The sequence below is a fragment of the Mesoplodon mirus genome (genome assembly GCF_964341445.2).
Source record: "Mesoplodon mirus genome assembly, chromosome: 12".
NCBI classification, from domain to species: domain Eukaryota; kingdom Metazoa; phylum Chordata; class Mammalia; order Artiodactyla; family Ziphiidae; genus Mesoplodon; species Mesoplodon mirus.
The window spans coordinates 66,562,122-66,589,933 of record NC_138988.1 but is presented as its reverse complement, the minus strand read 5'-3'; the positions used below and the strand labels follow the sequence as shown (position 1 = coordinate 66,589,933).

The following is a 27,812-nucleotide window of genomic DNA, read 5'->3' as shown; positions in this document are numbered from 1 at the left end:
AAGTCAGGGTCTAGTACAGTGCTTTGCAATAAATGTAGAACAAACCAAACAATAAACATAATACATGAAGTCAGGGAATATTATAGGTAAAGATGTGAACAACCCCTTAAAAAAAAGAAGACAGAGAACCAGTTAGGAGGTACATACCACACCACCAAAAAAATTTTTTTAAATAAAAAATAAAAAAATAAACAAAACAGTTCGGACTCTGAAAAATAAGGCAACTTACCAGAAGTTATTCAGGGTCAGGTCAGGGCTGAGAATCTGGCCCACTGACATCCAGGACAGTGTCCTCTGCAGCAGTGTGAGACTATCCGATTCTTCCCCCATCAACATAACCCAGCCACATAAGGAATATGTCCAAGTCTTTGCAACTGTTCTCACATCGTCTCTCCCATATAAATGACTCAATTCAGTCCACTGTCAGCTTAGCTTTCACGGCAAAGTTTATTTGAAGAAATTAAGAAACTTACGACAATCTCCCCATTCCAACATCTATCCTTCTATGTGTCGACCTAGGGGCTGTCAAGTGTGGGTAGGGATGGAAAGGGAGGGGGTGTGGTCCCACTGTGCAGTTATTTCTCTAGTTTTCAGCATGTGCCGTCTCAGCCCTGAGTCCCTCTGACCATAGCCACTTCTTCAGAGCGGTGGCGCTACCCTGAGAGTATTTTAGGTCAGTGGCCATCTCTTGAGTTCACTGGTCACATTCCAGTCAGTGTGATCAATATGGATGATCAGTGGTGGTCAAAGGTAGACAAGGGGGACTTCCCGGGCAGTCCAGTGGTTAAGACTCTGTGCTTCCACTGCAGGGGGCGTAGGTTAGACCCCTGGTCCGGGAACTAAGATCCTCTATTAAAGAGGGGTCTAAGTGACACATGGAATGCTCCATCTGTTAAAGTGCTCAACTACAACATACAACAAAAAAGGTGTTGCAAAATTACCTACTAGTGAGAAAGCAATTTATAATCTGAAGGGTTTCTGGAAAATTTTAACAAAAGCATATAAGAAGACCTCTACTCACATAATTTCAGCAATGATGAGGGAGAGTAAAGCTTAGAGCTTAGTCTCCGGATTACTAGAACTCTGAATCAAACATACCTCTAGATGGAGACCAGCTCCCTTAACTACTCACAGAGACTGAATGAAATATTTATCATAATTTTTCTTGCTAACTCCTCTCTCATCAAATAAGCTTCTAATCTGAATTCCAGTTTCCTGTATGAAAAGAATATCTATTATGGGCAACTGATCGATTTACGTATGGCCTGTAAACCACTTTCCTGTAGGGTAGTTAGCCAAAACCTGGAGTGAGATGAGAAATCAGAGTTTCCAAATCGGTCAGGTTGAAGCCCACACCCAAAAACAAGAGGTCCATAATATCGCTATCCTCTTGGCATAATTAACAAGATACAGGATTGGGGTGCCATGGTAGTGAGGGCTAAGTATCCAACAGCAGCAGTGGCTCCCTTGTCCTGGAAATTCGTGTATGGCCTCAGTAGTCACTTGTAAGTCCAATGAGCAGTGGCCCAGCCCTGGCCCTTGCACAGGTCCCGGTGGCGAAGGAAACAGGCATGGACTCGGAACCGGCGGCCACAGTGAGGACAGGCATGCAGGGCTCCAGCGTGGGTCTTCATATGCTCTGTTAGATGGTGCTTCAGCTTGAAGCGCTTGTTGCAGATGCCACAGCCAAAGGGCCGAAGGCTGAAGGTCAGCATGATGTGCCGGTCACGCTTTGGCTTCACTGCAAACCGCTTCCCACACAAACAACCAAAGCGTTTTCCATCTGCAGGGGGTGCCCCGCCTAGCTTCACAGGTCCATGCACAGCTTGCCCTGCTCCCCCAGGTCCCCCACCCCCTGACAGGATTTCATTCCCATGAAGATCCACTGGTTTCCAGGATGGACCACCTCCTCCAGATGTTGGCCCTGCTCCTGAGGGCAGCAAGAACCCTAGCTCTCCATTCTCTTCAGTGTCCCCTCCTGGAAACACTTTGGTCTCCTCCTTTGTTCCTCCAGGCTGAGTTCCGCCTCCTGATATCTCCTCCTTGGGCTCAAAGGGTTCCTGCTTAATGTAGAAGATTTTGGGAGGCAGTACAGTATGAGGGGCAGGAGGCTCAGGTGGAGCACTCTCGCCCTCTGGAAGCCTGCAAGGAGTAGTGGATGTGGGCAGGGCGTGGGATGCAGGAGGGCGGGGAAAACCCCCTGACCCTCTCTGAGGCTGAGGAGTTTGAGAGGGTGCTGTTGACCCCTGGTCCTCCTCATCCTCTTCTTCCTCCTCCTCCTCCTCTTCTTCTTCAACTTGAAGCTGTAACATATCTCCCAGTTCACTCCCCTCCCCTCCAACGGGGCTCTGGGTAGAAGCGGAAGACTGAGCCACAGTCTGGAAAGGGGAAGAGCGGATACACCAGCCTCCTGGAGAGGATGTGGTGGAAAGAAGTGTGTGGAAAGGGGTCGCTCCCCGAGTTGAAATCCCACCACCTGAGTTTTCTAGTTCTCTAAGGATCTCTGAGCACTGATCTACCACTTGCCACATCTGGAGACCACTGGCCACAAGGAGGTGGGCAGGGAGAGCATCCAGTGGCAGACGGAGGTGCCCGGAATAAATGAGCTGGAGCAGCCCCTCGAAGGCGTCGGCTTCGATGACGCTGGGCAGGGTGAGACGTGGTGCATCCCCCAGAAGAAGTTTGTCGTGGAAGTAAGGAGAGGCGGCAGCCAACACCGCTTTGTGGGCCCTAAGTTCGCGGCCCTGCACCAGGAGGGACACATCACAGAACTTTCCCTCCAGCCTGTGGCGGTTCAGGGCCTCCAGGAGTAACGAGCTATGCTGAGGGAACTCGATCTGGATCGTCCGTGGGGCTGGGTTGCAGGCCGGGGAGGGGGCTACGGGAGGCAAAGGCGTCGAGGTATCCATGGCCTCCTGGGGAAGAGAGAAACCCCAGAGGGGTCGAGTACAGGAGGTGAGGGGTGAGGTAGAGCCCGCGCGGGAAGAGGGCTGTGAAGGAAAGGGACGGGGTCAGAGAAGCTCTGGATAAGGGGAACCGTGTCTCCTCAAACGCCCGCCTCCCCTGCCCCCCAACGTGTGGAAACTTTTCAGTCGGCGGCAGTTCGGGCAGATCAGTCCCACGCACTCCCCCGCCGAGAAAACGAAAACATACCACAACAAAACACCAACCAAGGCTTGTACTTCCAGGGCCTGTGGAGACGAGGAGGTCCTTCAGCCGCGAGCCGGACCTCGCCGGCCGGGTCGGCTTCTCCCCGCCGCTCCGCTCCCACTCACGTGCCCGCAGAGTCCGGCTCCAGGGGAGGCGCGGCCACCCGGAGACCGCCAGCGCCTGCCGCCCGGCTCTTCCCGCCGCCACGCCCCCGAGAGTACACACGCGGCCCGGCGTCCAAGGCGCCTCTGCGGCAACCGTACCGCCCCGGCCGGAAGCCGCCGCCTCCCCGCCGGACGCGGACGCCGGGGCGCTGGGCGGTGCCAGGGAGGCAGCCAATCGGGGGACGCCGGCCTACAAGCCTCATGTTGATTGGTTGCGCGGGTGAGAAGGCGGTGCTGGCGAGAAGCCGCTGGCCCCAGCCGGGTCGCAGAAAGGGTGGGCGTGCGCTCCGGTGATTAAACTTAGCCCCCGCCTCTGGTAGGTGCTGAGAGGGCGAGATTAAGCGGGCACTTACTGTATGGGCTACGTATTGACCGCATCACCTTGTATCCCTCGGGCTCCGCCACCAGCGAGGTAGGTGTTTCCATCCCGTTTCCTCGGGGGAAACCGAGGCTGGCAAGTGGTGGCCCTGGGGCTGGACCGCACATCGCTGAGGCACCATGTTCTTTCCTCCATTCCGCACGGGAGCATTTAAACTAATTTTTATTTTTCCTCTAACTAGCAATTAAATAAACTTCATTTCTAGGTAATTTTAAAAAGATATTTGAAATACAACTTTATTCTGATTCTAAACGAAAAGGAATGGGAATGACAGTGACAAACAAGATTCCACCACTGAATATTGTGATGTGACCGTAGCAGTCTTATATTTGAAACTCAAGGAGGAAACAACTGTGTTCCAAAACACAAATATGCAGGTCCAAAAAAAAGTTTGTTTTTTTTTCAACTGCCACATTCACTCCGAAGCCCATTCATCTCCTTCAGCACCCCAAAGATTAAGCACATGTTCTACTTAGCTATATAATAAAGTGGCAAACACCCCGCACCACCGACATCACAGGACAGTTGCCTATAAAACTAGACTTCTGACTCTGGGCTCCAGCTTCACTTTCTCACAGGTCATCAAGTTCATCCGGGAGGGCAGTTGTCTGAGCAGCCTCTAGATCGTGCTCGTACTGCGCTGCCAACGCTGGATCCATGACCACCTCTGGTGGGGTAAGAGCAGGCATGGCGACGAACTCCAAGTAGGGTCTCCGATCAGTTTTCTAGCAAGACAGAGGAAGGGCTTTTCAAAGTTGTAGTTACTTTTGGCAGCAATGTCATAGTACTGAAGATTCTTCTTTCGGCGGAAGACGGTTGACTTTGCCTTAACCTTTCTGTCCTTAATAACCACCTTGTTGCCACACAACACGATGGGGATGTTCTCACACACTCGTACCAGATCTCTATGCCAGTTACGCACGTTCTTGTAACTCTCGATATTACATCAAACATTATAATGGCACAGAGCTTGGATATAATAGCCATTTCTCAGTCCACCAAGTTTCTCCTGACCAGCTGTATCCCATACATTGAACTTAATAGGTCCTCTGTCGGTATGGAACACAAGGGGATGGACCTCAACACCCAAGGTAGCTACATACTTCTCAAATTCACCAGTCAGATGATGCTTCACAAATATAGTTTCACCAGTTAGGTAATTATTTTTAAGGTACACGTAGATGTATACTTGGAATCTTTTATCAGAGAATGCTTTTCCTTTTTTTTTTTTTAAATGTTTTATTTATTTATTTAATGCTGCTGTTCCTTGACCTCTTTACTCCTTCGGGTTAAGTGGTGCAGTGGTGCGGGGAGAGACAGACGGAGTAAGTTTGGCCAGTGCAAAACCCCTACTCTAAAACAATAAATCTCGCTGGTCGGGACAGCGATATTCTAGGGTGAAGACTATGGCACCACACAAGGATATACAGTTTCTCCTAGGCTGTCAGCTTCCTCTCAAAAAGCAGCTCGTCACCCTGCTGGTCCTCCTGGAGGTCCCAGCCTAGGAAAGTAAGCACAGCGATAAAAGAACAATCTCCGTTTATTAAACATGATTTTTCTGTTTCACCACACACTCCAGAAAAAAAGGAAATGGGGCTGGGAGTGGAGAAAAAGGGACAGTGGCTGGGAATAGAGTAGGCTGGGAGTGGGGTAGGGTGGGGAGGGAGAACGTGAAAACAAAATAAAACAGGTAGGAAGAACATCTCCCTACCCTTAAGGTGGTGGCCGGGGGAGGGAAGCGTGGGGGGGAGGGGGCCAGGAAGCTCTGTACAGAGGGGTTGCCCCCAGCCCCCACACACACACCCTGGATATGTACAGTACAAACCCCAGATAATTACAACAGCCAAAGAAGAGAAGAAGAAAGGGAGTCCAGGGGTAGGGTCTGAGGTTGGGAAAGCAAGGAAAGGGCACAGGGATAAAATTTCACATATTTACAACTTTTATATAAGTATAAATTTGGCCCCGGCTGGGTGTATGTGTGTAGTGGGATGGGACTGAAGGGGAACTGTCCATACAAAAGAAAGAAGGGTGGAGTCTGGGAAGAGTCTCAATACCAAACGCAAGAAGGGATGAGGGGGCAAGGCTGGGTAGGGGACAGCAGTCAGGGAAGACGGGGTGCCAAGGAGGGGCTTCTCCCCTCCTGTGACCTACCCACACCAAACCCCATCCATCCTACCTCCCCTATCCCGCCAGAGAGCTATGTACAGAGAAACACCGAAAAATTGTGGACCTGGCGGGAGGGAGGAAGGTGGAGGGAGATTGGGGAGGGGGGGGAGGATGAGAGGGAAGCCCAGCCCTGTCCTACCTCCCCCGGGGGACAGAGTCATGGAAGGGGGCCCCCAACACCCCTCCTCCAACACAGGTCCCCCCACCCTGGGGGAGAGAGACATGGCTTTTCCTAGAGTAAGTTCCCCCCTCCCCCTGGGAGTAGAGACCAAGAAAAGAGAGGGGAGGGGCAGCGGGGCTGTGTGTATCAGGATAGGGCAGATCAACTAGTCTGTCCTCCCCAACATACACCTGCTCCTAAACCTTAACCCCTCCCCCAAACCTCAATTCCGCCCCACCCAACACACTGGGGGAGGGGGGGGCACAAGCCCCCTCACCCCGCTCTGGGACCAGCCAAGAGCAGATCAGGTATGGGAAGAAGGGGAGACAACTCCCATTCCCCCCTTGCCGCCGCCTCCCTGCCCCGGTGGCCCCTCCACCCCATCTGAGTTCTGGGTGGGGAGGGAGTAAATTTAAGAGTGGTAGGAGGAGAAGGAGTTTGTGCGTGCTGAGCCCCCCCAGACGCTCCTGAGAAATCAAGGGGTAATAGGGCCCCCTCACCTGGGGTCCCCTCCCCATAACAAGGGGGACAGGGGAGGCCAAAATGGGGCGGTGGAGGGGAGTTAGATTGTCAGCTCTGGTTACTGCTAAAAAATCACCCTGAAGTTGAAAGTTTGGAGGTGCCGCACCCCCACGGTGGGGTGAGGGTCTGTCCCCCAGTGCTCAGGGGAACGATGAGGCAGAGGATGGGGATAGCACCCCGGAGTGAAGGGGTCTGTGTGGGGTAGGTGGTGTCCTGGGGCAAGGGTTCCTGGGGGTCACGGGGGAAGCACCCCAACAGGAAGGAAAAGGGAGCAGCTGAGGGTCCCTGCTCTCCCTCCTGGGAATGGTGCAGTGGGGGTGGGGGACTGGTGCCCCCAGCGAGGCATTCAGGGAGGCAATCCCTCTGTCCCTCGGCGACGTCCAGTCCTGGTGGTTGGTGCCGTTCCAAGGTGGGGTGCACAGAGAGGGAGAAGGAGGTCTGTGATGCAGGGTGGGCTAGTGGTCTGCGGTGTTTCGGAACTCGCCGTTCTCGGTGATCTGCAGCCGGGGTGGGGGAGGTGGGGCTGGGGGGGCCAGGCCGTTCCAAGGTGGGGCCAGCGTCACACGCGGGTTTGCTGGACCCAAGGGGGGAAGCTGCCTCTCCTGCAAGACACCAAAGAGGAGAGCGCGGACTTATTGAGACGCTTCGCGGGGGCCTGGGTGCCAGCCCCCTAGCAGTGGCCTCCCCCAGAGATGGCCCACTCCACAAACCACATCCCACCCCCTTCCCCCAGGACACCCCCACCCGCATCCTCCTCCTTTGTTTCTCACCTGTAGGAGAAGTTACATCTTCTGGGATCAGGGAGAAGAGAATCTCATCCCTGACTCCTAACAGGGGCCTTCAACCCAGGGAGTCACATCAGGAACCCAGTTCACAAGAAGTAAGTTTCCTATCTCACCCCCAGCCTAACCCTTGCATCTTCCCCTGCCCAGTGCCCCCCATCCCAGGCCACCCCCAATCAGAGGTGGGAACTTTGTGTAGAGGGAACAAGGGGAAGCAGTACAGCAAAACCTCATTAATCCAAACCCCCATGGATTTGGGATTTTTTTCATAATTTGAACAAAAACTGGGCTTGAGTTTTCCTTTATCTGTAAAGAAAGGGTGTGCTAAGCGAAATTAATAGTGGAAACGTGTCTGTGGGAGGGAATATTTAACCTATACCAGAAAACAGACTTTTCAATCCTATCTACTCATTAACACATGCTCCCTGAGGGCCTCGAGTGGGAAAGCCTCGTTCATTGAGTTCCACTTACTGTATATAGTATGAAGACATGCATTTCATTAAACAGACACTGTCATTCAGTTTTGTCACTTATTCAGAGTGGCCAGCTTCTCAAACATAACATTCCAAATTAGGGAAGTTTAACTGTACTGGGCGGAAAGGAAGGGGATTCAGTGAAGTGATGTGGGAAGGAGAAAACACTGTGGGAGAGGCCGCCTCTTGCTCACAATAACGGCAGGAAGGAAAGGACTAGGAGCTTCTGCAGAGACGCAGCATGCCCCAAGCTCTGCATCCCCAGGAAACAGAAGGGCTTCATTCCTTTCCACCCCCACTCTCCTTTCATTCCCTCACCCTGGGCTCCCAGTTAGAGGGTGAGGGGTACCAAACCCTACTCCCACCCCTGGTCCTATTCTACCCCTTCCTACACCTCCTGGACCAACTCCTGGCTCCTCCCCTCAGCTCTGGCTGCTGTTCCTCTGCTGGGAGAGGAGAAGAAAGCCATGTGTTCTACACTTTGGGTTGCTTGCTTAGGCTTTTAAAAATACAGGCACATAATTAATTTTTATGTTAATGGCTGAGTTGCAGAGGGACCAATACCTGAAAGGGGTTTAGAGAAAGTGTCCAAATTATTTCCTGGACCATAGGGCATTGAATACTGGCAACCTAGCTGTGTCTGACAGAATCTCTAAAAGATATAAAAACACTCCAAGCAGAGGCTCCCAGGTCACCTCTTCTCATCTCTCAGAAGGTCACCCAAACCCAAGATTTAAGCAAAGCCACCCTCTTAGCTTGCCTCTCCCACACTTTCCACAGCCAGCGAGAGAGGAAATCCTGTCTGGTAGGGTATCCTGAGTGTGGCAGGAGAGCAGGGGAAGGAAACCTCAGATTCCCTTCCCTCTGCTTGTCTGCTGGCAACGGCACACAAGCATGCCCCCAACACCCCCATGGACCCAAATTTGGAAAGGAGATAAATTAGGGTGCCATTATTCATTTTACAAAAGAATTCACCACAGGAGTCCTTTAAATGGTGAGGTCCCCTGGTGCCTCACCAACTACTTTGACAGAGAGGCCGGGCAGGCAGAGAGTTAAAATTACAGTGTGAGGAGACACTGCCCACTGCAGATCAATCCCGCAGAAAATAAAGCATCTCAGAAGTGATGTCAGTGGCTGACTGGTTCCCATTTACTGGCTTTTCAGGTAGGATTCTGTGTCCAGCAAGGCCACTGGGTGGCGGGAGAGGGGGAGTGAGTGGCATTAGCAGCCCAGGGCTGTGAGCACTGACGAGAGGTTATTTAATCTGCTGGTTCTGGCATCTCTGCCTGGAATCAACATGGCTACAGAGCCCACGATTTTATTTAGGAGGACACCACCCCCCACTTCCAACTCCCAATGCCACACGCACCAGTCCACATGCTAACACCTGTCAAGGTTCCTTTCTCGCTCCTCCTTGCTCCACTCACCCTTACTGTCCCGACATCTGAACAGCATCCCTTCCCGGCACCCCAAAGTCTCCCTTAATTAATTACCCACTCTTAATTCCCACCCAATGGGGCTGAATAGGAACCCCAGATGCCTTCTACCTCACAGATATAAGGAAGGAGAAAGAGAGAGAAACAGGTGAGGGCTGGGAGGAAGGAGGGCTCTCTACAGAACCAAGGTGTGGGAGAAGGAAGAGGAAACCCCAGCCTACCTGCTGCAGCCAGCACAGCCCCTTTAGCCAGGGGCCCCCAACCCAGCATCACCACCACCCCTTTAACAAACCCTGACCCCAACATCCCAACCCCCAAGGACGCTTTGGTGAAATGGGGGGTGACAGACATACACTGGAGCAGTAGAGGAGGAGGACTGAGAGTCAGGAGGAGGCCGCGGGGAGGTGTGTAGGAAGGGGAGTGTGATCTGGGGGATGTGCGGGCCATCTAGGGTAAGGTGCTTTGTACTGGTCAGGTGTCGCTGAACAGTTCTGGGAGGCGGCAGGAAGTGCTCTTGGGACAACGCCTGGGGAGACAGGTCTGTGCAGGAGGTGTCCGGAGGGTCGGGCCTGTAGAGGTCCTCGGGCGTGGGGGGCAGCAGTGAGCGGGGGAGAGGCTCCGGAGAGTCAGAGGGGAGTGGGCTTCACGACCAACCTGCAGTGGTCCGGAGTCACCTCCCCCTGTGTCCTCCGCCCGTGGTCAAAGCGGAACCAGGAGAATTACCTGATGAGGAGCTGCAGGGGGAGAGAGTGGGGTCATGGGGTCAGGAGCCTTGGTGGTGCTGGGGGGGAAGCCTGGAGGTCAGAGCAGAGGAAAGAGGAGCATGGGTGGGAAGTGAGCAGAACTGGGGGAGAACGAGGGGTTAAGGGGGCAGGAGGGAGGTCCTAAAGGTTGGCTGGTGAGAGAGAGGGAGAGCAGCCGGGAGCTGGAGAGGCCAGTCAGGAGTGAGGACCACAGGGAGAGGCAGGCCAAAGGCGGCGGCTAAGGCTTCAACACCGAGCGAAGGAAGGGAGAGCTTACAGGGCAGGGGGCTTTCAGGATCTGAGGAGTCGGGAAGAGGAGGCCCAGCAGTGGCTGTCAAGGAGTGATGGGGATTGGGTGGCCCAGAGGACAGCAGTGACGAGTACCCCAAGTCCCCAGGGCACCAGCCAGAGCCTGGGGACACTAGCACTCCTACTGCCCTGGGCTCTGTTCTAGCAAACTGCAGCCTCTGGCCCTCCTGTCCCGAGAGGAGCTCAGAGGAGGCCAAACTCCCTGACTCACACAGGGGCGGCCCAGCAGGGGCAGGGGTCCAGGAACTTGGTGGGGTCTGAGGTTCTGGTAGGAGGTCCTGAAACGCAAACAGAAGTGGGAAAGGCAAGGTGGGGAGGCACAGCAGGGGAGGGGGGCTGACACTGCTGGGAGTGACAAAGGCACAGACGATGGGATGAAAATGGGGTCGCTTGGGGGCTGCCGGGAGCAGCCAGTGGACAAACGGAGAACAATGGGAGAGACGGATGGAAATGGGGCTGGGGTGGCTGGTGCAGTGACTGCACGAAGGACAGTGGGATGGATGGGGATGGGACACGGAGAAGATAAATGACATTGTAATTTCCACCTGAGCGTCGAGCAGCCTCTTCTTGGGTTCGGGCAGCGGCTCAGCCATGGCGGGGTGCTCCCGGCGCAGCTCCTCCTCCACCAGCATCAGCCTGAAGGGACGGGCTTCAGTGGGGTTAGTGGCGGGCACAGGCGCGGAGCCTGCCTGGGAGCTCACGATCCCGGGGAACCCCACAGCTCTCTGGAAAAGCCTTGGGCATCCTTCTCCCCCGCGCTCAGAATCCCTCCATTGTTCTGACTCCAAAAGACGCCCTGTCATTCACCTTCCTTTCAGGGATGCTCGCATCTCCCTGCTAAAGACCATCTCCCTGCTAAGAACGGGTTTCTGTGCCTCAGAGACCCCCTACCTACCACCAGGCACCCCGGCCCTCCACGCTCCCACTCAGGACAGTGCCGTCCCTCAGACCCTGTGGCTGAAGACCTGGCTTCTCCATCCCCCACCCCACCTCACCGAAACTAGGCCATCTCCAGGGCAGCCCCTAGACACCCCTCGCCCAAGAGGGGTCTCTACAGTCATCATTCCCGGACTCTCCCTGCCTTCGGTGAAGATTCTCAAGGTGACTTCTCATAAAGGATATCAAAGCAGTGGTTTTCAAAAAGGTTTCCAGTCAAACCTTTTTCTTCTAATTAATCTTACTCAAAAATACATTTAGAATGGGTGGAAATGGAGCTGGCTCTGGTTGGAGTGGGGGTCCTACCCAGTTCTCAAGCTAACTGATCCCCTTGTTGAGACACCTCTTTGGAGCCCAGGGCTTGACAGAGCATAGGCTAAAACAAGCGTCATTTACTTTCTGATGGAGTACCTTTCCACGGCTGCAGAGGAGGGTGGGCCCAGGATGGGATGGTCAGGGGCTACTATGGCCAAGGGACCCCTGCTTAGACTTGGGGTGAACATCACAGGCTGAGTTGAGAATAACCAGTGGGGAGTCCCAGGCTAGGCCAGGTCCAGACACAGAGAGATGGTTGGACAGTAAGAGGTACATTTTCCAAGGGCTTCAGAAGTTACTCTACTAGGAGAGAGATCAGGGTTTAGTAAAGGGACATTTAATGCACTAAGCGGGAGGTTTCTCTCATCTGGTGATGACGGAGTGGGTGGCATCCCTGGGAGGAGGGTGGTGGGCTTTCCTCCTGGTGTCCTGCGTTGGGGGATGGGGGATGGTGGTTGGGGGCTGGGGGGAGCTCGCTGGCCCTCTTCAGCCTCAGGCTCTCCCTTGCCACTCCTCCCCGGGCCGCCCCTCACCTGCCAATGATGCTCTTGATCTGTGAGTCCTTCTCTGCCTGCTGCTGCCTTAGCCTCTTCTCGCTCTGTTCCAGCCGGGCCTGATACTGCATCAGGATTTTGCTGGTCTGTTCTTCCTGGGACAGCAGCCTCCGCTCATACTCTTCCAGCTTCCGGTTGGACATGTGCAGCCGCTCCTTCAGTGAGTGGATCTCCTCCTCATACTCCTTCACCTGCCCGCCGGGCACACGACCCCGCACTGTGAGGGGGACTGTGCCTGACCCCACCACCCAGCCTCTACCCTTGACTGCCAAGCACAGCCACCGTGTGGTGAGGGACACCCCACCAGCCTCCTCCAGCCCTTCTCTGTCTGTTGGTCATACACACACACACAACTGGCCTTTAAGAAGGCCCTTCCGTGGGGCTGAGGCTCCCTCAAGATGGAGCAAAATGGTGGACTCCCCCACCCTAGAGGTACACACATGCCCTCACATGTGCATCTGGACACGGAGGACCCATACAGGAGCCTGGACAGACTGACACACGTGGAATGCATTTTGGCCTCAGCTTGTTAAATGGTGCTGGAAATAATTTATTATAAGGCCTGAAGATACTCTCTTAGCTCAGGTCCATCTACATCAATCCCAACATTTTCCTTTGGTCAGAGACCACTTCTCCCCAAAAGCCTCTCTGCTTCCTCAAGTTGCAGTCATGTATTCTGTATATATAATCTAACGCTGTAGCTACCCTCTTCTTCAGGGTCCTCGCAGCAACGGCTCCCAAGGAACTTTCTGCTAAGTGTGTGAAGGCCAGAGCTCCTGCTGACTTTTGCTTGGGACCACCACCAGCTGAGAGTCTGAACAGTCTTTCCACACGTGGGCCAATACACACCACCCTACCCCTGACCACCAACCCTCTGTCACCGAGGCCTATGGGACAGTGACTGGGTAAGCCATGCATGGGTCCTGGTACGACCATTCTGCCCCTCACCCAACGTACAGCTCCCACTGCTAGTGAAGTAATTTCCCCTTTCCTGAGAACTCACAGGAGCCAGGGCTTCAACATGTTCTCCCCGGGGAAGAACACAGAGGCAGCCTAATATAGAGCATGCTTTTCCCCATACAGTCTATGATGTGTGTAACCCAAAATAACAGAGTTGAAATGGGTTTTTCAATGGAGTGTATCTGGCCTTCCCTGACAGACTGAGGGCTTCTCAGGAGAAGACATCAGGGTCTTTGTCCTTTTTTTTTATCGTAACTACCTGACCACAGATGTTGCCCTTGGAAGGGACTAGAAGCCTGCCCTGTGGGTAAAGGGTAAGATGGGGTTTGGGGCAGGGAGGGCCCTGCGTACCCTATCCAGCCGGCTCTCGTCCATGGACTTCGAGTATTCCTTGAGCTTGTACTCTTCCCGCTCGATGTGGGCGCTCTCGATGTCAGCTGACAGATGAGGCATGTTGGAGACCCAGGCCACCGTCCGCTCGGAGGCCGGCATCGTGGGGTTCAGTGTGGATGGCGTCTGAGAATGCTGGGGCAGGGAGAGGTGGGGGCAGAAGGAGAGAGGGAAGGTGGGAGGAGGCGGAGTGCTTTTAGAGGGAGGGAGCACTGCCCAAAGAGACGAGGGTCCCCTTCCTGTCCCCCGCACTAGATGAGAGTCCCCAGCCTGTCCCCTGCGCTAGCACCCATCACCTCGTGAAAGCTATATTAGTTATTCATCATATCTCCCCTCAGGAGCCCCATGAGGGCAGGGAGTTTTGTCTGTCGTTCACTGCCAAGTGCACAGTGCCTAGAACAGCACGTGGCGCAAAGCAAGCCCTCTACGAACATTTGTTTAATGAATGAAAGGAAGTGAGAAAATTGTAACTTCAAACCACAGACTCTACCACCCCCCCAACCCGTTTCCTTCTTCCCTCCCTGCTCTTCACCCCTCCGGCCTTCCTCCCACCCCCACCTACCTGCTTGGTGATGGAGGGCTTGAGCCCCCCACCCCCTCCGCCGCCGCTGCCCCCGCTGCCCCCAATGCTGCCCTCTTTGCTGAGGCTCTGCTGCCGCGGACGGGCAGGGCCATAACTTGGCTCCGGCGACTGCAACAGGTTCCCGCTGGATGGACGGGGTTTCTGGGCAGCGCTGACTGTCAACTGCTGAGACTTGCCCCTCTGCAACGGAGGCGGCTGGCCCCCGCCACCCCCACCGCTGCCCCCACCACCGCTCCCACCTCCAGGGCCTGGGGGAACAGGCCTCTGGGGACCAATGGTGATCTGGGGAGGAGACAGCATGTGCTGCAGGTTGTCCTGGAGTGAGAGCTGCCGACGGGTGAAGTCAGTGCCAGAGGGTCCAAACTCATCACTGTAGCTGTGGCTGTGGAGGATGGAAGCAGCGGGGGGCTTGGGGACCCCTGAGGAGAGGTCCTCGCTCTTGCTATAGCCATGGAATGGGGCGAAGGTGTCCCCTGGGGGCTCTCCACCTCGGTGGTGGTGATGGTGGTGATGGTGGTGATGGGAGGAGGGTGGACCGTGGCCTCCGCCCCCTCCATGGCCCCCTGGGGGGCCTGGCCCATCAGCAGCCATGTGGAAGAGAGGATTCTGGAAGGAGAGGGGTATGCGCAGTTGCTGGGCAGGGACACCGTCCGTGGTGACGCCCATCTGGCTGAGACGCATGCCGGCTGCCGTGATGGATGAGCCACTCCCCTGGGAGAGGCGGCCAGGAGGCGCGGGCCGCAGCCCCAAGGCCGCAGTCAGGGAGGCCTGGCTCGAGTGCAGCAGGTCTCCGACGGCTGCCAGGTTGGACACACTGCTGCTGTTGAGGCGGCCACCAGGCCCGTCACCCTGCAGGTCCAGCATGGAGACGCTCTTGTTGACACTCAGCATCTTCTGCTCCGGTTCTGTGATGTCCGAGCTGCTCGTGCAGTACGCGGGTGAGGACCGGGCCAGGGGTGGGCGGCTGACATAGAACAGGTCTTTCCCCCCACCAGGCGGCGGTGGGGGGGGCTTTTCCTTGGTTGGGGAGGGGAGGCGAGCCATGTCCATAGAGCTGCAGGAAGGGAAGCGGGCACACGAGTGGGAGGTAAGACCCAGACTACTGGCAGTAGAGCCTCTGTGGTCCAGCATAGGCCTGGGGTGAAGAGTGGGACCCGCAGGGAAGGGCTGAGAGCTGACGTTTGCAGCTCGGGAGAGGGCAGGCAGGCTGGGGGGATGGGAGGGGATGTGAAGGAAATAGGATGGGACAGGGCCCCTCCGGGAAGGGAGGGAGGCCTGGAGAAGGGGAGATGGGGCAGCAGGAGGAGGCATGAGGGGCAGGTCTGGGCAGATGTGGAGGAGATGAGGGCGCATGGAGGAGAAGAGGAGCGGAGGGAGGTGATGGCCACTGGAGTCGGGGTTGGCGGGGGAGGGGAGAGCCCCTCACCTGTTGAGGCCTCGAGCCATGAAGGACTGAAGGTCGATGGAGCTGGAGAGAGATGGGAAGAGGGACGAGCACAGACAGAGAGAAGGAGAGAGGCAGGTGGAAGTTGGGGATGTGTGGAAGGAGAGGCGGGGATGGTGGGATGGGTATGGTATCATGGAGGGAGAGATGCGGGCAGAGGAACGAGCAGGATGGTCATCAAAACAACGAGCGGCAGCTGCGGCTCTGTGCGCCTCCCAGCCTGGAGGCTGTGGTGGGGAGGCTCTGCGGGGTGGGGTCCAGGGGCTACTGCTCTAATGCTGAATCGGGGCAAGGTTTGAGGGGTCCTGGTGGCGGGGCTGGGGATGGTGCTGCTTTACCAACTAATACAGAGCTATCTGAATGTTCTGACACCAGGTGGCTAGTCCAAGTGTACGGGCTGAACCCCAGCTCTGAGCAGTGAGAAAGACCTCCTAGGCTTACGCCAGGCTGGAGCTGGTGGAATCTCAGCATGTTTTGGGGGGGCTCTACATTCCTTGCTCCCTCTGGCTTGCAGCTAACTACTGACTGGACCTGTCTCCTTACCGTTTTCTCTGAGAAAACGCTTCTCTTTCCTTTCTTTCAAGCCCTCGAGAAAGGCACATGGGGCCCAGCGGAGTGTATCCAGGACAGAAGCATAAGGGCGCCTAGGGCACAGGCCTGGGGTCCTGGGAGCTCACCTGTTGAGGTCCCGCATCACGTAGCCCTGCATCTCGGCTGAAGGGCCCCGCAGCACCACAGGCTGAGGCCGGGGCCGCTCGCTCTGACGGCTCGGCTGCCGTTGGATGTTGGGGTTCCTCAGAGCTGTGCTGATGTCGTTGAGGAGCCGGGGCAGTGGGCCCAGCTTCAGGAGGGCTTCCTGGAATAGGGAGGCTATTACCCGGGGGCTAAGAGCCCAGCTTTAAGGGGGTCTCAGAGAGTTCAGGTAGAAGGAGTCAGCTGGGGAAGTGGCATTGGAAGTGGCAGTGACGTGTCTGGGGACAGGAGCGGGGAAGAATCTGCACAGGGGGTGGTCTCCGGGCCACAGGAGCCTCTGGTGACCTGAGGACAGGCCAAGGGGCCTATGCTCACCTTGCTGAGCTGGGGCAGCACCTCCCAGAGCAGGGCGTGCAGCGTGGAGAGCTCTCGGCCCAGGTCGATGTAACCCTCAAAGCTACTGCTATTGGTCAGTGTGTCCAGGTTGGAGATCTCGTACAGGAACTGCTGCATGGAACCCCACTCCAGCTCCAGAAACTCGTTCATGAAGCCCAGAAAGTCCTCCTTTGAGGTAAACCTGGCCAAAGCATCCAGAAGGTACAGGTCACACCCAGAAGGCCTCCAACCCACGCTTGTCTCTAGGGACTCAGGAGACCCTTCCTGCCCACTCCAGCCCCGTCTGACACCCAGCCTGAGGCTTCCCTCACTTGGAAAAGTTGGCCAGGTTCTGGATGACCTTGGCGATGAGGGTGAGGGTTCGCGAGGTCTGCTCATCTGGGTACTCCTGCATGAGCCCAAAGAGACTGGGTGACATGATGGCCGGGCAGAGGAAGCGCAGGAAGAGCGAGGCGCTGATCAGCCGGTCTGCGATGTCCTCCCGGCCCCTCTCTGCGCAGCGCAGCCGCCAAGATGCAAACACCTCCTTCAGCTCCCTCGGGAACACGCTGAGGGGACGGGGTGGGGAGACAGAGAGAGAGAGAGAGAAAGAGAGAGACCGGGACTGAGCCCCAGAGACCCTCAGCTTCCACGGAACATGCTGAGGGGGGTGGAAGGAGGTGAGGGTGTGGAACCCTCACAGAGGTGAGAGCGACAGGGAGGGAGGGAGGGAGTGCAGGAGGAGGACAGGAGGCTGCTGGAGGAAGAGGGCTATGGCAGAGGGGACAGAGGGGACAGACAGGATAGGGAGAGAGAATGGAGGGGAGAGGAGGTGAGGGGAGAAGAACATGCGGGAGAGAGACAGGGGCAAGTGTGAGAGAGACAAGGAGAGGAGGAGAAGAAAGACACCAGGGAGAGACAGAAATGGGAGAGAGATGGAGGGTCACTCGAGGTACAGGGAGCTCGGACCCCCCAACTCTTCTGGATTCCAGGGAAATGGGGATGGAGGTGTCCCAGGCATGATCCCCAGTCCCTGGAATGGCTCAGAGCTCACTCTCCCCACCTCCCTGGTCCTCCTCTTCAATGTCCCATTGACACCTTAAACTCTAACTGGTGTAGAGTGGAGCTCAGCATCGCCCCCCACACCTCCAACCGCCACTGGGCTCCCCCTCCTGACTCCCCAGTTCTGTCAGTGAGGCCACCGGTCTCCCAACCACCAGCCTCATGGCCTTGGGAGTCGTCCTTGCTCCCCAGAGACATGCCCCCTCCTTTCCACTTAGCCGATGACTCCTGTTGATCCCTTCCGCAGAGGGTCCTTACAGTAGCCCCTTTCTACTTTTCCTGCTACCATCCTGACTCAGGCTATGATTTCCATGCCTGAACCATTAACAACAGTCCCCAACTAGCCTGGACTTCATTCTCCCTACTCCAGCCACCCGCCACACCCACCTCCATTTAAGAATTAACCTTCTCAATCATGATACTGCTTGGCATCCCATGACCTACCAATGAGCTCCAACTCCTTTACCTGGCAGCGGAGGCCTTCAGATTCTAACTCTCCTCGCCCTGTCCAGACACGTCTCCCATCACTCTCCACTGTGAGCCACACGCTCCACTAAACTACCTCTGCCTGCTGTCCCAGGACCTCTCACCTTCACGTGTGGGCCTGTTCCACAGCCTTCTCCCGAAACGTCTTCTCAGCCCACCATATCTATACATCAGAACCTGACCCAGTCTTCCAAGCACAGCCCTGGGGGCACCTCCTCCATGAAGACTTCCCTGCTTATCTCAGTCAAAGATCTGCCTTCTCTGACCTTATGTTGCATTGTGGAGGCAAGGGGAGGGGGTACCCTCACTTGGAACTTAACACATACTGTACCGTTCTGTGGCTTTCTGCATATCTAATCTGTCCCTACTCATTCTGGTGCAGGTCCTCTGAGGGCAGGGGCCAAGCCTCATGGCTCTCTGTCTGCTCTACAGCACCAAGCACAATGCTTTGCCCATAACTGGTTCTCAGTCCTCTTTGAAGATGGACAGATGGATGAAGAGATGAACACACGACTCCCCCAACCCTGGCCCCCCAACCCAGGGTTCCCAGTCTCACCAATGGGAGTTGACCACCTTGCACAGGGCCAACTCACAGCACATCCGCAGGTTGGCCTGGTGCTCTGCCAGACTGGACGCCGTGCACTTGATGGGGTCCACCTCACAGTTCTCCTCAGATTCATACAGAGCACGGATGAATTCTCCTGTGGAGGTGGGGGCACAGTGGAGGACGGTCACACTTTCGAAGGGCAGGGACAGGGGCTGCCAGGGTTTGGGGAATCTTGGAATCAGGTTGGAGGGGACTCTGGGCCCAGAAGCATCAAGCTGAGGCGGGGTGGACTTGGGGGCTGGAGTAGCTACATTTAGGGCTGGGGTGGGCATCTGGCAGGTTTGGGAAGAACACCTGTGGGTGGGCCATACCGATGGCATCCTTGAGGTATTTCTGACCAATCAGTCTCATGTACTCTTCTATGGCTTTAGTGGCGAGTGTGTTCTCGCGGAATATGAGGTGCTCCCGTTCCATGAACCGGTCCACCTCGGACATGGCCATGTCTGAAAGGAAGTCCTGGGGGCCAGGAAAAGCCAAGGGTCAGCCTCTGTCCAACCCAAGCTGATGAAGACAGATGTGCCCTACCCTTACTATCCCCACGAGTGTGCACTCCCAGGTCACCTTGTCCTGAGGGCCCAGTACTCACCTTGGCCTTGCCCGTACTCTGCAGGATGTGGACCAGCGCGCTGGCGACCTCCTCCTTGCCCTTGACATTCAGGGCGGGCTCCAACACCGCACACAGCATCCGATAATGGTTGGTGACGTACTCTGCAAACTCCTTATAGAGCTCCATGGGCAGGATGCTCATTGTCTGGTAACGCGCTTTCAGCCGCACAGCCGGGCAACCTCCTTTGCCCTTGCCCCCTGAGCCACCCGAGCCCCCTCCCCCTCCCGAGCCCCCCATACCCCCGGAGCCCCCACTGCCTGTCGGCAGGGTCACGGGGTACCACTGCTCTGTGAAGTGGCGCCCAGCCAGGGTGGCCACAGGCACAGTCACCAGGCCGACATAGCCCGCCTTGTCCTTCTTGCGCTTTTTGTCTGAGTCACGGTACAGGTGCAGCCGCAGGGCCCGGACGGCTGGCAGGTTGTTGAATTCGAAGTGCTCGCCCCAGAAGACGGTGTCCCCCGAGGCCGAGCGGGGCTTGGAGGTGGTGCGTGCATACAGCATATCATCCAGGCAGAGCTCGCAATAGTACCGCTTCTTGGGGGGCAGTTCCCGCGCCTCTATGATCCACAGCTTCAACACGTTGTCCACCCGGCGGCTGTTGTCCTGGCAGGGTAGGGCGGGCGCGGCAGATGAAGGGGAAGGGACACAGAGACAGAGACATCAAAAGAGGAGAGACGGTGAAAAAGCCAGACAGCCTCCGACACCAGCAATCACAGGGCTGAGAAGGCGTGTGCGGGATTAAACCGTGTCACCCCAGAATTCATATCTTATAGTCACATTAAGTGACTATAGTCACTTGAGACGTGGTCGTACTGGATGAGGGTGGACCCTAAATCCAATGACTGGGGTCTATATGGAGAGGGAGATTTGGAGACCAGAGACACACTGAAGGGAGATGACCACATGAAGATGGAGGCAGAAAGTGCAGAGATGCAGCAAGAAGTCAAGGGATGCCTGAGACTGCCGGCAACCACCAGAAGGTATGAAGGGACGAGGGAGAATTCTTCCTAGAGCTTCCGAGGGAGCAAGGCCCTGCTGACACCTTGATTTTTGACTTCCAATCTCCTGAACTGTCAGAGAATAAATTTCTGTTGTGTTAAGCAGTCCAGAGAGTGGTAATTTGTTACAGCAGCCGCAGGAAACTGATACAGAGGGAGCTCATACATCAGATGACAGAATTCGTACTGAGAAAAGATTTTAAAAGCTAGAATAATAAACCCAAAATATTAAGGTGGAATTTGAACAGGAGAACTGAGGAGTCCTTCAAAGACAATCGAAAGGTAATTGCAAAAAATGCATAAATGCAGCAGCTGAGACTATATAGTTAGTGTGAAAAGGGCCTGGAGGATGACAATTGACCAGTGAGGCTCAGGTGATGCCACAGTGTGAAAAAAGCCCGGTGTTTGTACTCTGCATGGGGCATATCACATCCAGCATTTTGGGTCTAGTTTTTAAGAAGGACATTGACAAACAAGGGTTCCCACAGAGGAGGCCACGAGGACTGTGAGCTCACTGGAAACTGGGAAACAGAGAACAGCTCACGGAACTGGGAGCATTTCTCCTGGGAAGAACACAAACTCAGAATTTTTGAGCCAGAGGGACCTTATAGATTATGTAGTTCAACCCCATTCCTACCATACAGAGAGGAAACCAAGGTCTAAAGACTCATCTACCTGACAAATCTATGTGTCCTGCAGAAACACTGCAAGCAGGGGCCTGGCGCCCACCTGTCAGGGTATTAGTGGGACATCCCTGCTTGCAGGGAAGATGCACCAGAGGACTCCCAGAGCCCCATCAGTTCCATAAGTCTGATTTTTATGGTAGGGAAACATCATAAGGTAGAAAGAAAGGAAAAAGAAATGAGGGACTCAGAGGAAAATGGGGTCCCCTCCTCCTCGGTCCCCTTCTCCCCTAGGCCCCCAGTTTCCCCTGCAGCTTGACCTTTGCCTTGCCCATGCTGTCTGTGTACCCGGTACTCCCAATACCTTGTTGGGTTTTACCGCCCGCTGTAGATTCTCGATCCATTTGTCCCTTTCGGCCGCAGAACGACAGGCAAAACATTTTGTTCCTGATGATGTTGTTACCTAGAGTGGGTTGTGGAGGTCAGTTGGGGCTCTAGAGGGGTGATGACTCCCAAGGACTGAGAGTCCACCACCATCTCTTCCTCCCTGGCCTATCCTCCTTTCTCTCAGCCCCAGAGGCTTCTGTTTCCTTGACGTCCCCACCTCTGCCGCTTTCTCCAGGACTCTCTGCCCTCCCCCTCCGTGACCCCTGCCCTTTGGCCCTCCCCAGCCCCCTACACCCAGTACCTCAAAACAGAACTCCTGGCCCAGGATGGAGCTGTGCACTGGCTTGATAATGGAATCTTCATCCAGGTTGAGCTCCAAGGCCTCGGCCGCACTGCTAGGACTCAGCAAGGACTCGTGAGAGTGCGACTCCTTAAAGCTCTGCATCAGCCGGGCCCTGGCAGGCGGGGGTCCAGGAGGGAGAGTCAGGGCCCCACTCTGCTTACACATACACAGGCCTGCATTGCCAACCTGGCTCTAGGATGGAGACCTGGGGAAAGGGGCTCCTAAACCCACTTCCCACATGGACACAGACACAGACAGAAAGAAACCCAGCCTATCCCCAGGGAAGGACATGAAGGATGTGAGTAAAATGAGAACCCTTTAAGAAATCCCCTCCCCTCAATCCACCACCTAATGGGTTGTGAGGACTGGGGACACCTAGAAATATCTCAACCCAGAAAGGGACCATTGAAGAAAAAAAAAGAACAGGTGGGCCTTGGACACTTCTAGGTGGGACTTCTATGTGACACCTCCCCCGCCAAAACCACAGCTTCAATATAAGGGGAAAAAGGTGGGAGTAAAGAACCAGAAGTACAGGGGCTTCCCTGGTGGCGCAGTGGTTAAGAATCCGCCTGCCAACGCGGGGGACACGGGTTGGAGCCCTGGTCCAGGAAGATCCCACATGCTGCGGAGCAACTAAGCCTGTGTGCCACAACTACTGAGCCTGCGCTCTAGAGCCCGTGAGCCACAACAACTGAGCCCATGTGCCACAACTACTGAGCCTGTGCTCTAGAGCCTGTGCTCCGCAACAGAGAAGCCACCGCAATGAGAAGCCGGCACACCGCAATGAAGAGCAGCCCCCACTCTCTGCAACTAGAGAAAGCCCATGCACTGCAATGGGGATCCAGTGCAGCCAAAAATAAATAAATAAAATAAATAAATTTTAAAAAGAAAGAAGCAGAAGTTCAAAGATGTTGCTCTGGGCCTTGGCACACAGGTAGCGCCTAAAAAGCACTTAATAAATCCAAAAATGAACAACCTAAGAGGACAAGTTTTAGCAGAATCGGGGGAAAGAGTGAGGGAAAATCATAAGAAATAGAAGAAGGATTCTGGGCAGAAGAGTGACAATGGAGATAAGGGACTGAAAATGGGGACTGGGGAAGAACAGATAGGGCGAGAAGGAGAAAAGGAGGAGGGAAAGGTGTGTGCAGAAAGACAGGATGGGAGAAGATGAGGAGAGGCCACTGGAGAGCTGGACGTGGGAACAGAGGTCGGGGACGGGGGTGGGGTGGGGGGACGAACTTGGGAAAATCAGTGTGGGAGGGCAGAAGGTGAAAGGCACTGAGTGGAGTGGAGGCCGGGACCACAGGGAAGGCAGAAGGTGAAAGGCACTGAGGGGAGTGGAGGCCGGGACCACAGGACAGTTTGCTCGGAGCCGGCTAGGGGATGAAGAGTAGAGAGCAGTAGGGAAGCGGGAGGGGGAGCTCGGGTGTGGGAGCCTCCATGGAGCTATTTATAGCAGCCCCGTCATCTTGGGCTCTGTTGCCGTCAGCACGACGCTCCCCCGGCCCCCCGCCCCCGTGGCCAGGAATACCAGGCCCTCACACCACCCCCCTCCCCAAATCCAGCTCCGGTGACATGGGAGGGGGGAGGGGAAGGTGTGACTCACCTATCCCAACCTCCCCTACCTGCCCCATCCCGGGGGCGGCCAGACATGGGGGAAAGGAAGGACAGGGTTCTCCCTGCGGCGGCGGGGGAGGACTGGGTGAGGGGGAAACCCAAAGAGGGACCCCAAAGAGCAGACCACAGGAGCAAACAAGATTTCCTTCAAGCCCAGCCTCAGAGACAGTGCACTCTGGACTTCTCTGCGGGCTTCTTCCTCAGGCTTCAGTCCATGGATTAACCCTCCAACCTCCCCTCCCCAGTCTGTTGACCTGCATACCCGTGCCACCTCCCCTTCTCTGTCACGCTCCACGCTGCACGCTGCACCTTCTCTCCTCCATAATACCTGCCAGCCCCACCCCACCCTGCCACCCTTCCCTCATACCATCTACCTGGATCACACTCTCTCCTCCTACCAACCAGCCCACCGCCCCTTCCCTGGATTCCTTAAATGTTCCTCCCAGGCTCTGTCACTCCTTCTCTGTCCTTCTGTACAGCTTCTTCCATCCTGGGCTGGAGCCCATCCTTCTGTCGGTCAGAAGAGTCCATCCCTCCTTGGCTTCACCTTCACCCCCTTTCCTGCCCCGCAGCTCACCCTCTCCGGGCACCCTGCACCCCGCCCCTCTCCTGCTGCTCCTCTGTTCTGACCCCTGCCCCACCACACCTCTCAATCAATCTGAAGCCGTCAAGCTCTACACTCTGAGAACCCCCACCCCTCCAACCTCACTCTGGAGGCCCCTACACTGCATCCAACTCATCCCACCCCGCTCTAGCCCACCGCTCCAGGCCCTGTACCGGTCATGGTCAGCACTTCGGAAGCGAGGCAGGATCTGGCGAAAGCTGCTGGTCCGGTCAAGTTTGGGTTGTGACTTCGTACGTTTGATGGAGCTTTTTAGCCTCCGGCTCAGAAAGCCTTGCTGGGTGGGGGGGAAATGGGGATAGGTGTGTTTTGGGGTAGGGTCACAGTTCTACCTCCTCACCGCTCAGCTGGTAAAGAGTCCCTCGATGAAGGTGGGATGGGGGGAAAAGGGAAATCTCTAGAGGCGAGGAAAGGGGGATAGGAGCCCTGCTACCAGTTTGCCTTCCTGTGCTCTCACGGATGCGAGTGTACACACAAACACACACACACACACACACACACACCCCAGCCTGGAGAAGGTGGGAGGGCTGGTCTGAGAAGCAGGGGGGCAGAGCCAAGAAGGGGGAAACCAAAGAGGTGGGGGCACACACACATACACTCTCTCTCTCTCCCCTCCTTCCCCCTTTCTCATAATCCTCAAGCTCCAGCTGGGGCTGGAGGGGAGGGGACCCAGCTGAGCCACATCTGGCAGGCGCCTTCACTCACCGAGGGCCGAAAGGGTGCAGCGGGGGCGGCCTCCATGCTGTACTGCTTCCCCCCTGGGACGCTCTTCCTCCTCGAGCGACCCAAGTGGTATTCTGGAGGGGAGAAAAGGGCCGGAACGGAAGTTGGGGAGGGGGTCGCCGTTAGCCCAGGTTTCCACCCCTGGCCCCAGCACACTCGCCCACCTCCCTCTGCCCCTTAGCTCCAGCCTCACCTACCCCCCGGAAAGCAGCAGGAAGAGCAGCGGCGGCTGAGAAGCTGGCGGCGGGAAGGAGGGGGCAAGGAACCCGAGCCGGAGCCCCCGGAGGGGGACGGGGTAGGAGGCCTTAGGCCCATGACTGGGGCTGGGCCTGGCAGTCAGCAAAGGGGCATGGCTGAGAGGGTCACTAAAACTCCAGGAATAAAGGACACCGAAGATCCACAGAACCTAGGTCCTTGGTGCCCAGCCCCCCAGGAAGGGGCGAGCTGGTGGGGAAAGTCGGGTTAAAGGTCATTGACCAGAGGCAGGCCTTCCTCCTCCCTCAGCTGGGCACAACTTCCACCTGGCCCCCACTCCTGGAACCCCTGTCTGTCTGGAGGGCCAGAGCTACCTCCCATGACCCCCTCCCTGGACTGGAGGGGGAAGTCTTGGAAGGGACCTGTGAGGACTGGAAGCGGAAAAAGCCTGGGGACAGAAAATTAAAGGAAGGGGTGGGGGGGGAGGGGAGAAGGGGCTGGTTCCACGTGCACTGCAGTGGCAGGGACTCAGAAGTGAAGGGGGAAAGGGGAAAAGAAAAGAATGCAGGGGAACGGGCAGGGAGTGGGGAAGATGGGCAGTGAGGACTCGGGGGACTCCCAAGTGAGGGCAGGGAGAGGAGGAGGAGGAGGGGAGACGAATGCCGATGAAGCTCAGACTGCTCAGAGTCAAGAAGGGTGGCAGCTGGGAGGAGGAAAGCTGAGGCTCTGCTGCCAGGGAATTTAGAGGGGCCAAGTGGCTAGAGGAGAATGAAAGTGGGGGGATGCCAAGCTCGGGCTCCAGCTCCAGAATGGCTGCCCAGGCCTGGGCTCCCCCCTCAGCCCCACAGTCACCACTGCAGCCAATGGGGGGGCAGGTGCTGCATCAGGGGCGGGGCTACCATCTCCATGGCAACAAGAAGCTACATGCTGGGGGGGGGTGGACCGGAAGAGCTGCCTGTTAACCCTCTAGTTTCCAAAACAAGGGAGGGCCACAGCTACACGTTCATTGTCGGCCTCCTGAATTGCAAATCGCCTGCAGATTGCCCTAGAATCAGTCTCCAGCTTCCCTAGGCCTCTAAAACCTGGGTGTTAGGAGATGTGCACACAAAAATGTGGCTCCCATGACACAGGAACCCTTGTCAGTCCCTCAGGAACACATGTGTAAAGCACAAAAACATACACCGAGCTGTGGGGGGTACGTGCACATAAGACCCATGATACAAAAAATAAAAAGGGATCTAGGTGCTTATGAGACATACAGGCAGCTGTGAGAATGGGGGGGGGGTGCCACGGGTCCACATTCTGAGACCCTGGGGCCCACATACCCCACAGGATACATGCTTAGACATATGTGAGCACTGCAACAGGGGAGTACATACTTGGACCCAGACACTCACATGAGAGCTGCTAGTGTGGATGTGGGGCCCGAGTCCCTCGGGCAGTCATGTGGGCAGCACGTAACAGAAGGGGACATTTAACCCAGAGACACACACAGGGCCCCCACACAGGGGAAGCCACTTTAATCTCTAAAACACATGTTCGAGTATACCATGATCCTGACCACATCAAGGTACCCCTGTATCCCCAAAGCACAAACATCCTTCATTCACATGAGAAGTACAACCACAACCACTGTCTCAGGACAACCCCTTCTTCTCCCCCAGCCCTTCCCTGACTCCAACACATGAATCCCTGGTTGCTACCAGAATACAGACAGACCAAGGAGCAAACGTGTTAATTACCCTTCTGTAACACACTCAACAATGCATCTAAGGGTTCAGAATATCTCCTTCCTAGTCTTTGCCTTTCTCAGGTCTAGCTGCCTGTCTCATGCCATGGAATGTAGCTCAGCCACTATTTTCATTTGCAAGCTCCTGTAATAAAGGCAGAAAGTCTAACTTCAAATCCACTAAAATTACATTTTGGAACTAAAGAATTAACAGAAGGAGAACGGATTTGCTAATTGGTTTGCTTGGTTCTTGAAGTAATATAACCTTATACATACAACCAAGCACTAAGATCCAAGAACTCACATATAAGTCAGAGGTACACGGAGGCCACATACACATACACTTACAAAGATCCTCACTGCCACAGTGAAAAAAAGAGCAGAAACACAGAGGGAAAAGGGACGGAGTGACAGAATCACAGGACATCCTGTTATTAGTGCTGCATGCAGTGACATGTGCAGGAAACAGGCACACGCCCATGTCCACACACAGAGCAAACCTGATAAGCATACACCACGATCCTGGGTCTCCATGTCCCATCCCTGCATGATGTATACACGCATGCACACGCATAACAGCCACCTACACAGACCCGTAACACAGGCATTGTGCACACACCCACACATGTACACACCCTGTACACACACACACAATTGCACTCACACACACACACACAACGAGGGCTTAGACTCCCGCCTCTCCAACCTCTCTAATCTTGCCATCACCCACAGAATCTCCCCTTGCCCTCCAATCCCCCAAATCCCTAACCTTCCCTTTGGCCCTTCTTCCCTGTCACACCCAGCTGGCAGCTCGCAAGGGGAGCCACAAAGGGAGGCTGCCAAAGCTGGTGGAGGAACAGAGTTGGACAGAGAGCAGAGAAATGAGGGGCAAACTCTGTGCTGGGAACAGGAACCTCTAACAGCAGTTCCTGCCGTGCCAGGCCTCACTGTGAGCCAGCCTCTATGATGGCCTCCCCTGATCCAACCAAGCCTGATCCTACACGGCCTACACAAATCCCAACCCCGTCTTGCCCTTTCTCCTCTGAGATCACTTTACCAAAGGCCTGACTCTCTCCGCCCCACAAGCTGTCTCCCCAGCTTCCAGGCCCCTTCTCCGCTGTCTTCAACCAGTTCCCCATCTTAAAACCTCTTCTCCTCTCCTCTCTTCTAAATCTGGCTCCACTATCTCCCACCTTCCCAGCTATTCTCCAGCTATTCTCTCTCCCAGGCTCTCTCTCCTCTGCAAGTCTCTCTCATTCCTCCTCTCCCCCAACTCCCC

General features: G+C 55.7%; 2 protein-coding genes and 1 pseudogene across 13 annotated transcripts in view; all 3 read right to left on the bottom strand.

The window, feature by feature from the left end:
• Window positions 1-423: 423 nt before the first annotated feature.
• ZBTB9 (zinc finger and BTB domain containing 9) lies at window positions 424-3,405 on the bottom strand. The gene is made up of 2 exons (XM_082638917.1): window positions 3,154-3,405; window positions 424-2,915 (listed from the first exon to the last, which is right to left on the bottom strand). The coding sequence occupies exon 2, from the start codon at window positions 2,907-2,909 to the stop codon at window positions 1,500-1,502; it is 1,410 nt and encodes a 469-aa protein (XP_082495043.1). The 5' UTR covers window positions 2,910-2,915; window positions 3,154-3,405; the 3' UTR covers window positions 424-1,499.
• A 741-nt stretch (window positions 3,406-4,146) lies between these two features.
• Window positions 4,147-4,918, bottom strand: LOC309813666 (GTP-binding nuclear protein Ran-like; annotated as a pseudogene). Its single transcript has one exon. The product of its transcript is annotated as a GTP-binding nuclear protein Ran-like (transcript).
• Window positions 4,919-6,382: 1,464 nt separating this feature from the next.
• SYNGAP1 (synaptic Ras GTPase activating protein 1) overlaps window positions 6,383-27,812 on the bottom strand; it is a 30,402-nt gene continuing 8,972 nt past the window's right edge. For 3 of the 11 annotated variants that reach the window (XM_082639869.1, XM_082639874.1, XM_082639871.1), the window contains 16 exons: window positions 24,592-24,683; window positions 24,042-24,163; window positions 21,606-21,759; window positions 21,282-21,380; window positions 19,276-19,899; window positions 19,001-19,145; window positions 18,639-18,783; window positions 16,867-17,103; window positions 16,535-16,736; window positions 16,144-16,322; window positions 15,449-15,490; window positions 14,002-15,076; window positions 13,401-13,574; window positions 12,069-12,280; window positions 10,830-10,920; window positions 9,978-10,562 (listed from right to left, as the gene is read on the bottom strand). In XM_082639869.1, the coding sequence (XP_082495995.1) occupies window positions 10,095-10,562; window positions 10,830-10,920; window positions 12,069-12,280; window positions 13,401-13,574; window positions 14,002-15,076; window positions 15,449-15,490; window positions 16,144-16,322; window positions 16,535-16,736; window positions 16,867-17,103; window positions 18,639-18,783; window positions 19,001-19,145; window positions 19,276-19,899; window positions 21,282-21,380; window positions 21,606-21,759; window positions 24,042-24,163; window positions 24,592-24,683 (4,061 nt within the window). In that variant the 3' untranslated portion in view covers window positions 9,978-10,094. The other 8 variants (XR_014295658.1, XM_082639875.1, XM_082639876.1 and 5 more) reach the window with 8 other exon arrangements.